The sequence below is a fragment of the Phocoena sinus genome, chromosome 12 (assembly GCF_008692025.1).
Source record: "Phocoena sinus isolate mPhoSin1 chromosome 12, mPhoSin1.pri, whole genome shotgun sequence".
Taxonomy (NCBI): Eukaryota; Metazoa; Chordata; class Mammalia; order Artiodactyla; family Phocoenidae; genus Phocoena; species Phocoena sinus.
Genome location: NC_045774.1, coordinates 14,736,800 through 14,751,908, shown reverse-complemented (window position 1 = coordinate 14,751,908; position 15,109 = coordinate 14,736,800). Strand labels below are relative to the sequence as shown.

Here is a 15,109-nt window from a genome sequence, read left to right as displayed (position 1 = left end):
TTAGGCTCGGCCAAAAAAAAAAAAAGTGTACAATTCAATAGTTTTTAGTAATCAAAAGATTCTTTACTGAAAAAATGTTATTGCTGAATGACTAAAAGGAAGTGATATTTGTTAACTCATCTGACTTAGGTTCTTACGACTGTTTAATACTTTCCTTCATAGGAATCCAGTTGGCCCCTGCTAAAAAATATTTCAAAAATCGAAGTAGAGGAAGGGAACTCCTATTTACTGTCTGAACTTTAGTCACTGTAGGGATTTCATGACCCATTAAATCAGTTAGCTAAAACAACTTCAACCCAGTAGCTTTCAAGCTCATTTTCTATTGCTGTATTTTAAATCTAGTAGAAGACTATAGCAGAAGACAAACATTTGAATATATTACCTTTCTGGAGAAAGGCCCACTTAAATTCATGTTTTTAAAATTCAAGAATAATAGTGCTTTTAAAAATCTGATAGTACATACATAACTATATAAAAGCCCTTCTTTCTCCTTACCCATCCATCCCCCCCATCAGTCAATCTTCCTTAACAGAAGGAACCACAGATAATGGCGATTATAACATCCTTCCCAGCCTAGAATGGATTGCTCAACAGTTGTGTGAGAAAAAGTTGGTGATCATTAGGGGTCAGCTTGGGTTCACTTAATTAAGAATAAACCTAATAATCAAATTAATTTAATTTTTTTCCCTTCATTTCTTGGTCTTTTATTGTTGTTCAGGTTCCTGAACTATAAGATTTCAGGGGAATGGACTGATGGTGATTCTGGATTTCACGAGAGAGGTCTGACAAAACTGAGTTGTTATAAATGTGGTCTAGTCACACATACAGTTGAATAAACATAATCGATTGATCATCCTGGTAAGAGTTGCCTGCTATTTCATCACCTTGCAGCAGAACTGAAGGCAGATATCTCAAATTGACAAAAGATTTTTTAAAAAGTTAGGATAGAAAGCAAACGCTGGATGACGTCTTTTTTCAAACGTAGGTATGGTGACAGTGTTATGGGATCAAGAAGAGAGCCAGTTTAGCTCAGTGCACTGGAGCAGGCAGACCCAGGGCACCCAGTAGAGACAGAGGAGGGCACTAGATCTGTGGAAGAATGGGGAGCAAGGAGGGCCTCTAATACGACAGAAGGAAAACATCTTTGAAACATCCATGAAATGCATCCATTCCCGTGCTTAAAAAGAAAAAATTATAGAGCAATTTGGCAATGCATTGAACCATGTAAGTGTTCACATCCTTTTTTCCAGTGCACCTGGTTCTGGAAATTCAGCAAATAAATAATATAAAGGAAGGTAAGCTATGTTACATAAAATGTGTTACAAATGTTTATCGGTTTTGAAAGACCTGTTAAGTGAATTATGTGTGGTACATACACCTGATCCTTTGTCGTTAAAGGATACATGAAGAGAATTGGTAGCAACTTGGGAAAACGGTTATGGTTTCAAACTGGGGAAAATATGTGGAACTGTATATAATCCAAGTGTATGTATGTGGCTAAAAATTGAAGGGAGCACATGAAAATGAAGAGGTGTTAGGACGACAGTGTTTTAGGTCAACTTTTAAAAACTTTCTTTAATATTTTCCCTTTTTAAGCTTATTGAATAACCAGCAGATAGATCAACATGGGAGGGAATTTAGGATGAAAGAGGATCTAGTTTAAAAACAGAAGGAGGGACTTCCCTGGCGTCGCAGTGGTTAAGAATCCGCCTGCCAATGCAGGGGACATGGGTTCAATTCCTGGTCCAGGAAGATCCCACATGCCACGGAGCAGCTAAGCCCGTGCACCACAACTACTGAGCCAGCACTCTAAAGCCCACGAGCCACAACTACTGAAGCCCACGTGCCTAGAGCCCGTGCTCCGCAAAAAGAAAATCCACTGCAATGAGAAGCCCACGCACTGCAATGAAGAGTAGGCCCCGCTCACTGTAACTAGAGAAAGCCTGCGTGCAGCAACGAAGACCCAACGCAGCCAAAAATTTTTTTAAAAAAACCCAAAACAGAAGGGAAGTAAAACACTGGGGGTTTAATTGATTTTCTGTTAACTATAGTATTAAATGAGAGCGGGTGGCTAATACATACCAAACATACTCTTATGCTATATATATATATATATATATATATATATATATATATATATATAGTAATTAATTAATTATTTATTTATTTTTGGCTGCATTGGGTCTTCATTGCTGGGTGTGGGCTTTCTGTAGTTGTGGCCAGAGGGGGCTACTCTTCGATGCGGTGCGTGGGCTTCTCATTGAGGTAGCTTCTCTTGTTGCCGAGCACAGACTCTAGGTGTGCCGGCTTCAGTAGTCGTGGCGCATGGGCTACAGAGCATAGGTTCGGTAGTTGTGGTGCGTGGGCCCAGCCACTCCGCGGCATGTAGAATATTCCTGGACCAGGGATTGAACCCACATCCCCTGCACTGGCAGGCGGATTCTTAACCACTGCGCCACCACGGAAGTCCCTCTTATGCTATATTAATAGAAATAGTGTACCGTGGTTTGCACCGGTCAATGTCTACTTGGAGTATAGTACTTAGTCCTCAGAGTCACATTTTAGTGCCAGATATTGCTACATTAAAGCCAGAAGTGTAGATTTTGGTCCTTAAAAGACTCATGAATATTTTCAGGGCCTTGAGAGACAGTTGTCACAAGCAGAATCCACAAAACCCTGGTGAACAGAGAGAATGTAGGGTTTGGAGTAGGGTTATTTTGAAAAGAGTGTTCTTCAGAGTGCCAGCTTTGTTTCCTGTGATAAGTTTTGCAAGTAAGTTATAGATGTGTAGAACAAGGGACCTGCTTTTGCATCTGTAGTCATTGTACACCATTTTTGATTCCTGTTATCGGGGCCTATTAAATGTCTAGAATGCAACCATGGAAAGACGCCATAACTGTTCTCACAGGTTGGCAAGGTAACATATCACTGTTAATTTAATAAGGCTTTTTCACAGGCAAACATAACAGGGATAATGGCAGGAACAGAGTGTGACAAGTTCCAGGAAGGTGTGGGACGTGGTTTCTTTTTAGTGGCAGCTGAGATAGTTCAAAGGCAAGGTCTCCAGGCTGCCAGTTTTTTCCATTGCCAATAGGGAGACATCCATTCTTTGGGCTCTCTGAACCTTTCTCTTCAGGTATTGCTGATGGAGAGAGCTAAGTGATCATCCTTTAGGCCTCCCCAGGTACTCTGATTCCTACCCACACTCACTGGGCATCACCTTTCTGCCTGACAGATGCCACCCACTCCTATCCCCCTGCAAAACCCCCCGCTTTATCTTTTTCTTTTCTACTAAGTGAGATCCAGGAATCTTCATATGGGACCAAGCAAGTAGCCATTATTAAAACAATGGGACATGTTCTCAAATATGTGTATTTAAAACAAAACTAAAACTTTGGCAGCTATACATATATCTAACTAAATTTAATGTGAATCTGTCAATATTGTTCTTTTTGCTTTACAAGAGAGGGTGTGACATCTAATCAAATACCTACATTATATGGAAACTTTCAATTTTGGAACAGACCCATGTTTATAATTTGCAGGGTATTTGACCAGCTTTCAAATCCCTGTTTTAATATTACAGAAAGAAAATTAGAACTTGGGGCATATCAAAGTTTAGTGTAATATGAGTTCTGTGTTAAGAATGCTGGAAGGAAGCTGTCCCCAGTACTAGGTGTGGAAAATATTTAATGTCTAATGACTAAATCTCATGGTCAGGATGAAGGATGTTCGATCTTAACTGAAAAGATTTCTGGAGACGTCCCAAAATGTCACCAGAGTTTTAAGGGTTTTTTTTTTGTTTTATATATCCTTCCTAAATTTTTAAAATTTAGTGCAGAATATCTTTCAAGAGCACTTTAGACTCATTTGTCATCCTATTCAGTCTTCCCCTCCAAATTTAGTGGAAAAGGAGCTTATTTCTACCATAAGAACTGGCCAAAACATCTGGGGAGGCTTACATAATTAAAAGGATGTATTTTATTTCCTTCAGGAATCAACACCACTTAACTCTGATTTGTCATGACATTTTACTGTTGCTCAAGAAGCATTGTAGATCTTGGCTTGTGATTAATAGGAAATGAACAGATATATTTACCCCAGGAAGACATCCATGGGTAACTTTCCCTCTGAGATATTTCCTAGTCTCAATTGCTGGAAGAATTTATTAAGATATAATTCACATACCCTACAATTTACCATTTATTTATTTATTTATTATTATTTTTGGCTGCGTTGGGTCTTCATTGCTACGTGCGGGCTTTCTCTAGTTGTGGCGAGTGGGGGCTACTCTTCATTGCGGTGCGCGGGCTTCTCATTGTCGTGGCTTCTCTTGTTGCGGAGCACGGGCTCTAGGCACACGGGCCTCAGTAGTTGCGGCATGTGGGCTTCAGTAGTTGTGGCTTGCGGGCTCTAGAACGCAGGCTCAATAGTTGTGGCACACGGACTTAGTTGCTCCGCAGCATGTGGGATCTTCCTGGATCTCACGGATCAAACCCATGTCCCCTGCACTGGCAGGTGGATTCTTAACCACTACGCCGCCAAGGAAGTCCCCAGTTTACCATTTAAAGTGTACAATTCAGTGGTTTTTAGTATATTCACTGCGTTGTGTACACTTACCATCACAACAGTCCATTTTAGAACATTTTGACCCCCAAAATGAACCTCATAGCCATTAGCAATCATTCCCCATTTCCCTTCCCTCCAGTCCCTGGTAACCACTAACCTCCTTTCTATCTGTAAAGATTTTCTTATTCTGGACATTTCTTATAAATGGAATCACATAGTATGTGGCCTTTTGTTTCTGACTTTTTTCACTTACTTTAATGTTTGCCAGATTCATCCATGTTGCAGCATGTATCAGTACTTCGTTTCTTTTTATTGCCCAATAATTTTGTACTGTGTGGTTCTTCCCCACATTTTATTTATCCACGCATCTATCCATGTTGATGGACATTGGGTTGTTTCCACTTTTTGCTAAGAACATTAGTGTACAAGTTTTTGCTTAGACGTATGTGTTCATTTCTCTTGGGTATTTATCTAGGAGTAGAATCGCTGGGTTATATGTTAACTAGCAGACTGGTTTCCAAGGCAGCTTTTACCTTCCCCCTGGAAATATAAGAGGGTTCCCGTTTCTCCACATCCTCTCCAGTACTTGTAATCTGTGAAGTGGTATCTCACTGTGGCTTTGATTTGCATTTCCCTGATGGCCAATCATGTTGATCCCATTTATTTTTAGTGAAATAAATATCTGGTATTCTTTTTTTTTTTTTTTTTTTTTTTTTTTTGGTACGCGGGCCTCTCACTGTCGTGGCCTCTCCCGTTGCGGAGCGCAGGCTCAGCGGCCATAGCTCACGGGCCCAGCTGCTCTGAGGCATGTGGGATCTTCCCGGACCGGGGCACGAACCCGCATCCCCTGCATCGGCAGGCGGACTCTCAACCACTGCGCCACCAGGGAAGCCCAATATCTGGTATTCTTATACAGCCAAGTAAAGCTAAAAATTAAAGATGCCTTCTGAAATCAATGTTTGTACAGCAAACAGCACAGCGGATCCAAGGGAACAGTATGCATTGTGCATCCTTGGCAGTTAAAGCACGTTCTGGCTTCTGAAAAGTGGTTCTTACAGTCCTGACTTAATAGATAAGAAATACTGTTTCTAGATGGGGGAGTTGATGGAATAATTAAATGTTTCCATGGTGAGGAGGTGGTGAGAATTTCTGTTGGTTAAATATGTTTCTCACCAAATAACGTAGTGGCAGTTACTTGTGTAAATTCACCAGTCGTCAGCGTATGCCAGATTTGTCTGTCCTTGTCTTGTTTGTATACTTTTGTGTGTATGTGTGGTGACTGAACTCTTTTACACATCAAAACACTTCTGAAGAGTCTAGCCCTGCCTCCTAAGAATAAATCCTTGCATTCTTCTGCTTATCCCCAGTAGCATGATCACACTTGAGAAATTTAACATAAAATTGATGATATCATCTAATATAGAGTCCCTATTCAAACTTCTGCTATTCCTTAAACATATTTTATACCTGCATTTCAAAAAATTGGATCCGGGATCTAATCAAAAGTCCCATATTGCATTCAGTTACGTTTCTTTTAGTCTCTTAAACTAGAATACTTCTCCTGCCTTTTTGTTTTTTGTGGGATTTTTTTAAAGAGCCCAGGCCAGTTTATTGGATAGTGGGCTCATTGGATTTGTTTTTCTATGATTAGATTGAGGCTGAACAGTCTTAGCAAGAATACACCTAGGTGTTACTGAGTACCTACTATTACATCACCCCGGGAGTCATATAACGCCTGGCTGCCCGATTATATCAATAGGTGATGCTGAGTTTCATGATTTGATTAATGGTTCCCACCAGATCTCTTCATTAGGAAGGTATGCTTTTCCCTGTGGGATAATATGAGCGCTCGATGCTGATTATTCTGTTGCCGAACAGTGTTTTAGCATCCGTTGATGATCCTCGACTGAATCACATTGGGGGATACAAAATGGTAACGTTCTCATCCATCATTCTTTCTGCATTTCTCCATCTGGCGTTCTTCTGTAGAGAAGAGCTTTTCCTTTGTATCCTCTTTTCTCCCTTCGTTTTCCTCTTAAAGGTAAAAAAATTTTTCCCAGTAGAAACGTTATGAGCATATTTATTTAACAGAACAAGAGAATGGTTAGATGGTTATTGCTTAGACTGGTTAAAAAAATGGGATCAAGATGGTCGTTACCCTCAGTTCCTGAGGATCACCTGGGTGTGAGTGGTGGTTAAGGAAGACGAGGGAGGGGTAGCGTAGCAGGGAAGCAAGGCAGTTGACTAGAATAATAGGCCTTAATTTCATTAAAATGAATTAGAAATATTTTGTCAGAAGTGTTCTTTTTTTTTTTTTTTTCCTGGAAGAAGTTGCCAGTTATAACACAAAACAAAAAATTTCCGTTCCGGGCCTCCCTGGTGGCGCAGTGGTTGAGAGTCCGCCTGCCGATGCAGGGGACACGGGTTCGTGCCCCGGTCCGGGAGGATCCCACATGCCGCGGAGCAGCTGGGCCCGTGAGCCATGGCCGCTGAGCCTGCGCGTCCGGAGCCTGTGCTCCGCAACGGGAGAGGCCACAACAGTGAGAGGCCCGCGTACCGCAAAAAAAAAAAAAAAAAGTTCTGTCCCTGACCAGGTAATGGTCTTTCCGTATTATAAATATGGAAATTAGAAACTGTAGAAAGATTATAAAGTAGCAGAGGGGGAAAAAAGTGGAAATTCCAAGTTAACACAACCGTTATCTCTTTTGCATATTCTTAGAAAAAAGGAATATTTGTGACTGGGTGCCATTTCACAATTTTATAGTTTCTAACTTCAAAAGCCTTACAAATACACACACACACACACACACACACACACAAACTCAGGTTCATAGAGACAATGTACGAAGGCAGAGGTGAGAATTCGAAGCCAGTTCTTACAAACCTGTTTGACCCAAATGTGGTCCAGCAATGTTGCGAATGGATCACCCTGGCGGCCATTTTGAGCTTCGCAGCAAGGGTCCCTAAACTGTCATCTTCCTAGCTTCTTAGCGTGCTGCGTTTGGAAGGCGTTGGAAAGGGCAGAGGTTTTGCATCTGAGAGAACCTAGAACTGGGTAGTGTCCCTTGTGTCAAGTTTGAGGTCTCCTATGTTATTTGCATTTTGGATGTTGAACCCTCAGAGTAATCCTTGAAGAATGCATGTACATTTTACATCTAGAAAAGGGGAAACCCTGTTGAAGACTAGATGTTTGCAAAATGAATCTACCCTCCAACAAGGTGATCCAAAAAACTGCCTGACTGAGACCTTCCCTTAGAAACTCCATTATAGGAGATGCCACATTTCCTAGGCTCATATTTTTGTTGTAGGAGACATTTGAATGAATCAATAACAGTCTTTTTTTAAAAATCAGAACATTTATACATTTATACGTTTTATATTGATTTAGTACTTTGAATGTTAAAAACAAGAAATCTTATACTATGACTATCGCTGGAAGGAGTAAGATTGTAAATAATTATTTTCCTGGCATCTGTCTCAGAAAACCACCTGCATTTCATTGTCTGCCTGCAAGTTGTGCATTTGTATTTTTCACTCCACTGTGGGGATTGCAGGACTGTTTCTAGTCTTATTTTTGTTGAATGACTTTATGCAGGTTAAACCATCAGAATGCCTCATTGACTTGGAAAACTGTTCTATTTATCTAGACATCTAGACTGGTTTTAAGTGTTTATTAGCATTCATCTTTGCAGGAAGAAAATAGCTACTAAAGGATAAAAATTAGATTGACCATAATATTAATCGATAACACCCCTGACAATTTTTCTTGGTCTAACAATTGTTGGTTAACAAATTGATCAGGCTGAAATTTTGTGTATAAACGTCATTAGGGTAGTGGTGAGCTTAAAGAGACCTTGAAATACAATTTTCAGTGTAGAACAGTGAATCTCCTATTTTTTTAATCTTTCCATGTTCCTGGGACACTTTTTTTTTTTTGGAGTGTAATTGCTTTACAATGTTGTGTTAGTTTCTGCTGTACAACGAAGTGAATCAGCTGTATGTGCATGTATAGCCCCTCCCTCTTGGACCTCCCGAACACTTGTAAAATCTTGCACAGAATTTAAATGTAGCAAAGCTATAGCTGTAAAAGTTCAGTTTAACAGCATGGTGTTCTGCTGGTTAGTCATTGTTGCAAAGTCTCGCTAGCAGAGCCAGGAAGGAATTGAAAATGTAGATTTCTTCCTCCAAATGTTCGCTACACATCGCAAAGTGATGAAGACATTTTCATAGGTGCCAATGCCTTGGATTGCTGTTTCTGTTTTTGCTCAGGGCGTTAGTGGAACAGAGAAAGGATGGCTAATGCAACCAAGTTAGCTTTTTTTTTTTTTCCCATCTTTATTGGAGTATAATTGCTTTACAATGGTGTGTTCGTTTCTGCTTTATAACAAAGTGAATCAGTTATACATACACATATGTTCCCATGTCTCTTCCCTCTTGCGTCTCCCTCCCTCCCACCCCTCTAGGTGGTCACAAAGCACTGAGCTGATCTCCCTGTGCTATGTGGCTGCTTCCCACTAGCTATCTCTTTTACGTTTGGTAGTGTATATATGTCCATGCCACTCTCTCACTTTGTCACAGCTCACCCTTCCCCCTCCCCATATCCTCAAGTCTGTTCTCTAGTAGGTCTGTGTCTTTATTCCTGTCTTACCCCTAGGTTCTTCATGACATTTTTTTCCCTTAAATTCCTTATATATGTGTTAGCATACGGTATTTGTCTTTCTCTTTCTGACTTACTTCACTCTGTATGACAGACCCTAGGTCCATCCACCTCATTACAAATAGCTCAATTTCGTTTCTTTTTATGGCTCAGTAATGTTCCATTGTATATATGTGCCACATCTTCTTTATCCATTCATCCGATGATGGACACTTAGGTTGTTTCCACGTCCTGGCTATTGTAAATAGAGCTGCAATGAACATTGTGGTACATGACTCTTTTTGAATTATGGTTTTCTCAGGGTATATGCCCAGTAGTGGGATTGCTGGGTCATATGGTGGTTCTATTTGTAGTTTTTTAAGGAACCTCCATGCTGTTCTCCATAGTGGCTGTACCAATTCACATTCCCACCAGCAGTGCAAGAGTGTTCCCTTTTCTCCACACCCTCTCCAGCATTTATTGTTTCTAGATTTTTTGATGATGACCATTCTGACTGGTGTGCAATGATATCTCATTGTAGTTTTCATTTGCATATCTCTAATGATTAATGATGTTGAGCATTCTTTCAAGTTAACTTTGTCAGCGGTCCGGGCAGCTGAAGGGATACGGTTCCCTCCCAGCGCTGAACCTGCCTCACACTCACTGCGTCGCCTCTCCCTGTGGACAGAGCTTCCCGGTGGCTCACACAAAGGGAAGCCAGCGGGGCTGGGAGTGGTTCCAGGAGCACAGTACACTGGGAGAGCCGAAGATTTGGAGGAACTTATTTTATTTACTTATCGTTTATTTTACCTTTTCCTCCTGGGAAGTCTCTGATTGTGTTTGATCACAATCCTATCTTTTTGTGAAAGATTTAGATAGACCTTTTTGTTGATTTATCCAATTAGTAAGAATACAAGGGGACCTGCTGTTTAAAAGACTATCGTTCGTGGATTGATATGGAAGGATTGCCTTTTTCTTGGCGGTTTTGAGGTGGAATTCCTTGTGTGTGCATTTCTACAGGCACATACTCAGTTTAAGCCATTTTAAACAAATCTTGCTTGTGGTCATTTAGTGAACACGAAAACAAACCTAAAAACAAATCCAGCGACTTATAAAATCTCGAAGATACAGAAGAAAATGCATCCGTCCTTTCCTAGGGGTAATTGCTTCTGCAGCTGTTTCAAGGTGGGTTCTGTACGCCGGGGCTCCCGATTTCCGTTGGAGCAGATGGGGATCACTTATTAATCCACGGGGCTACAAGAATCATTTGTCAGTTGTAAATGTTACATAGACTGGAGTGCTTTCCTCAGCAATGTGTATGTTCCTAAGTTAAGGGAAAGCCTTGAGTTTTTCTTTGGGGGTGGAATCCTCCTAAGATAACCACACCCAGACAGATAAAACTCATTTTCTGGATCTACTCCTTGAAGAAGGAGAGTTTTTAAAATGCAAAATGGGTGGAAAGAGGACACATATAGTTTCTAAGCATCTAGAGTTTTACAACGAGAGAACTTTGTAGAACTGAAATACTTTGAAAATATTCCCGTTACATTTCTTTAACTGAAAATTTGATGCTTGAGAACTAATGGACACTCAGTAGGTATTTATTGAATGAGTTTAATTCTTAGGTCTTAAAAATAACCTGTTTCCTTAATAAAATGAGCAAGCTTAACCTGCAAGTAGACCATTGCCTCCTATTTAACCATTTTCTTTAGTATACTGTATTTTAACAGGGCTATAAATCCTACTTTTTTAACATTTCCCTTCTGTTCATTTTAAATGCTAATAATATACATAGGAACAGATTTTAGGAGTAATGTGTGGACTTTGTAAGAATTTATTCTTTAATTGCATTGGTTTGCCTGGTACTGGTATTTTTGGTAATGTTAAATAAAGCATTAATCACTGGAATATATGAGACTTGTTAAGACTTCCCTTTCAGATCCTTAGGGAACAGCTAATAGGTGTGTGTGTGAGTGTGTGTCTGTGTGTGTGTGTTCCTAGTAGAGAAGAAGCATTTCTTTTTTCTTACTACTGTGAAAGGGGGATAGTAAACACTGTTCATCTTCTCTTTCAGATTTTCATATTTTACTTAACACCTACAATGATGAAAATGAAATGTATCACTTCAGATAGTATTTGAAAAGTTCATGAGTTAATTGTATGTTAATTTCTTTTTGTTGTTGTTGGCCATGCCACATGGCTTGTGGGATCTTAGTTCCCTGACCAGGGATTGAACCCAGGCCCTCAGCAGTAAAAGTTCAGAGTCCTAACCACTGGACTTCCCGGGAATTCCAATTTCATATTAATTTCTATGTGGAAGGAAATCTTTGGGTCTGTAATGTATGAATGTGGATAGACTCACAATGAGGGAGAATCCAAGAGCCATTTATTATTTTCTTTTTCTTTTTTAAATTAATTTATTTACTTATTTATTTTAATTAATTAATTTATTTTATTTATTGATTTTTGGCTGCGTTGGGTCTTCGTTGCTGCGTGGGCTTTCTCTAGTTGTGGTGAGCGGGGCCTCCTCTTCATTGCGGTGCACGTGGCTTCTCTTGCTGCGGAGCATAGGCTCTAGGCCCGTGGGCTTCAGTAGTTGTGGCTCGCGGGCTCTAGAGCGCAGGCTCAGTAGTTGTGGCGCACAGGCTTAGTCGCTCCGTGGCATATGGGATCTTCCCGGACCAGGGCTTGAACCCGGGTCCCCTGCACTGGCAGGCGGATTCTTAACCACTGCGCCATCAGGGAAGCCCAATGTTATCTTTTTAAAAGAAAGGTAGAGATAGAGAAGGAGATGGGAACAGTGACCTTGAAGCCGAGAGTGTTTTAGTGTGGTTTCTATTCCTCATGAGGTCTGTGACCTTGGACAAATAGCGTTCTTTCAGGGCTGGGTTCTCAGCAGTGTAATGGAGAGACTGTTCTGGATGGTCTCGAAGATGAACACGTCAAGCTCTAATGTTTCATAATCGTATTCTGTCTCCCTCCTTCTTAAAGATATTATAATATTAGATACTTTAAAAATACTCAGAACACTCCCTCCCTTCTGGCATAAGAATTTTAAATTTATATGTATTCAATATATTTAATCCATAATTTGTGATTCATAAGCATATGGATTTTTATTGGGTTGCAGTTAGCTTGAAAACACTCCCATTTTGCATTCACTTATAGAATTTCCTGTGTTTCCATGTCATTTTAAAAAATACATTACAGCTAACGAAGTAATTCTTTTTATTTGCCAGGGAACACACTGACAGCTGATTTCCATTCTGCAGGGAGTGTCTTTGTTTCTGTGACCTTCTTCTCTTATTTCCTGAGGGTAAACTTCCCGGTTTCACGAATGGTAGAAACAGCAAATGTTTTGTCATCAAGATATGGATTTGAATCCTCGGTCTGCCACTTACCCAAGATAAGTGGCTTACCTTGTGAGCCTTCCTCTACAAATTGGTGGTTAAGGGCGTGCTTTCACAAGCGATGCTAATTTCGATGCCGCTGGGAACAAATAAGTGTTCAGATTTTACTGCCATGTCACTGATACTGGTAGAGTTTACTTAGACAGGTGAAGGATGGCATCTTAAGTTTGCTTTGGTTTTTGCATTCTTTTACTTGATTAGAGCAGGTGAATATATTTCCATGTGTTGATTTACTGATTTAGTTTCATGTTACGAACGGTATTCTTTGCCCATTTTATCTATTGGGGTCTTATTATATGCTTCTAAACTCACGGTTTCTATTTTCACATCTGTGGGCAGTCCCTCGGCAAACAATTTTTTCTAATTTTTTTGGCGAGTTGAGTTGCTGGAAGTGTCTTCTCTTAGAAGTTTCCTACACATAAGGATTGGGTTTACAGGCCAAGCCCCCAATCCTGAACTTAACCCTTTGTTATCTAATGATACCATGGATTTTTAAGTCTTGGGTTTTGTGGTTAATGCATTCTTTGTGAGGTTGGGACCTGATTTCCTGTGGCTCCTTTTCTCCACATACGTTTTGTTTCTTTAACAAACTCTTACATAGTGCTTATTACGTCCCAGGGGTTGTTTCAGGAACTTTACAAATATTAACTCATGTAATCCTTTCAACAACCTTTTGAGATGTAGGTACTATTAGATCCATTTTACAGATGAGGAAACTGAGGCACAGGCTGACAGGTGAAGCAGCTTTAACTAAGGTCACCCAGCTCCAGGAAGCAGAGCCTGAGTAGAATCCTGGAGGTTGGCTCTTCACTCCTCTGGGCTGACTCTAATGGATGGTGCTGGGTTTTTCCCTTTAGGCCTTGGGCTGCTCATAACCCGGATTTGGTTCTCATAGGCTCATCCCTCATGTTTGCAGGGCCCAGGACAAGAATACAAATGAAGACACATGTACTACATGTCAAAATATTTTAAAACTATTAATCAAGCTAACACATTGTTAAATGAAATGCTATTGTCTTATCTTGAAAAACATACCTTCATAATGACCTAGAAGGCCAGATCTGAGTTTAGAACTCTTAGACCCCTAGACCTTCCCTACCAGAAAGGAGGCAGGCTGGAGGGAGGGCCAGCCTCCAGTTTGCCTTCTTCCCACTCCTGGTTGCCCCTGAGAGGCCTTCAGCACATGGATGTGATTAACCAGCCCACTGTCCAAGCTTTGTCCCTACCCCCCAAACTCCATCATAACAAACAGCCTTTGGCAGGCCCCTGGCCTTGGGGTGCCCTGGGAACTCCACAGTCTTGGGTCCCCGGGCGGGTGGGATGGCAACTTCAGGTAGGTTTGCCCTCTTGCTTCCTGTAGGGGAGGGAAGGGCCAGAGGACCGCCAGAATGGACTGTGCAAAGTGAGAGGCTCTTTGGCCTGGGTCTAATGGTGTTATCGCTCGTAGGGATTCTTTGATGTAATTGCTTTTTCCTTTTTGCCTCTTGTCTGTTGACTAGGTTTGTTCCCTGCTGTCTACCTCCAGTTTCTGTTCAAGCTAGTCACACTTGAATTCAATAACTATTTACCTAAAGCGTATTATGTGTAAGGTGCTGGGTGTGTCCGCCATCCTCACGGAGTAGATTTTTTAATCTTAGCTTAGCCCTTGAAACTTCCCACAGCATAGCCTGCATTGTATAAAAATTCAGAGGTGACTGGTGAAGAACGTTGAGAATTTCTTCCTGATTAGCTCAGGGCGGAGCCTTTAAGGAAGAGGGTAGTAGGAAATCATGGCAAGGCAGAGGCTCTTAGATAAGGAGGCTGGGCCTCTGTAGTTGATGGCAGGGAATTACGGTTAGGAACTAAAGGAGACTGGAGTGACAGATTGAGTTAGAGAACTAACCAGAGTCAGGGAGATCAGCTTTTAGGATATTGCGTTAAATCAGACATTGATTCAATGAAACGTTGAAGCCTGAGCTAGGGCAGAGGTCAAGGAATGGGTGTAGACAGCGCTGAAGACATAAGAAATGATGGCAGCTGGTGGAATGGCACTTGGGGATGAAAGAGAAGCAGAAAAGCCCCAGGTGATCCCCAAGTGTCTAGGCTCTTGCATCTGAGATGTTATTCCTCTCCTAGAGAGTAGTGTCGAGAAAAGACGTGAATGAACTGTTGGCTAGCAAAACAGAGGGAAGGGGTGACAAGAGCATGATTTGTCATTTGTGTAATACTAACAGCTAACATTAATTGAGTGTGTACTACGTGTCAGGTGTTGTCTTAAGTGCTTTGTACAAGTAAACTTGTAAATCCTCTTTCTACCAATGAGGAAACAGGCACTGTGTAGAGATTAAGGAACCATGCAGCTGGGGTCTCTTGTCAGGAATAGACATTCTGGCTCAGAGAATGTGTGTGTGTGTGAGAGAGAAATTCAGTATAAAGACCAAAAGCTCAGGGTTTTAAGCAGTGAACAGGGACAAGTTTTTTTTTTTCTAAACTTAGGAACTGTCACTGACATAAC

General features: G+C 40.9%; 1 protein-coding gene across 2 annotated transcripts in view; it reads left to right on the top strand.

Annotated features, from left to right (window-relative positions):
* Nucleotides 1-15,109, top strand: part of AKAP12 (A-kinase anchoring protein 12) — a 100,302-nt gene that overhangs the window by 20,558 nt on the left and 64,635 nt on the right. The window contains exon 1 of one of the 2 annotated variants that reach the window (XM_032650968.1): nucleotides 10,328-10,390. The exons of the other annotated variant lie outside the window; for it this stretch is intronic. Within the exon in view, the coding sequence (XP_032506859.1) occupies nucleotides 10,343-10,390 (48 nt within the window). The 5' untranslated portion in view covers nucleotides 10,328-10,342. Of the gene's footprint in view, nucleotides 1-10,327; nucleotides 10,391-15,109 lie in introns of those variants that run through there. 2 annotated transcript variants of the gene reach the window in all.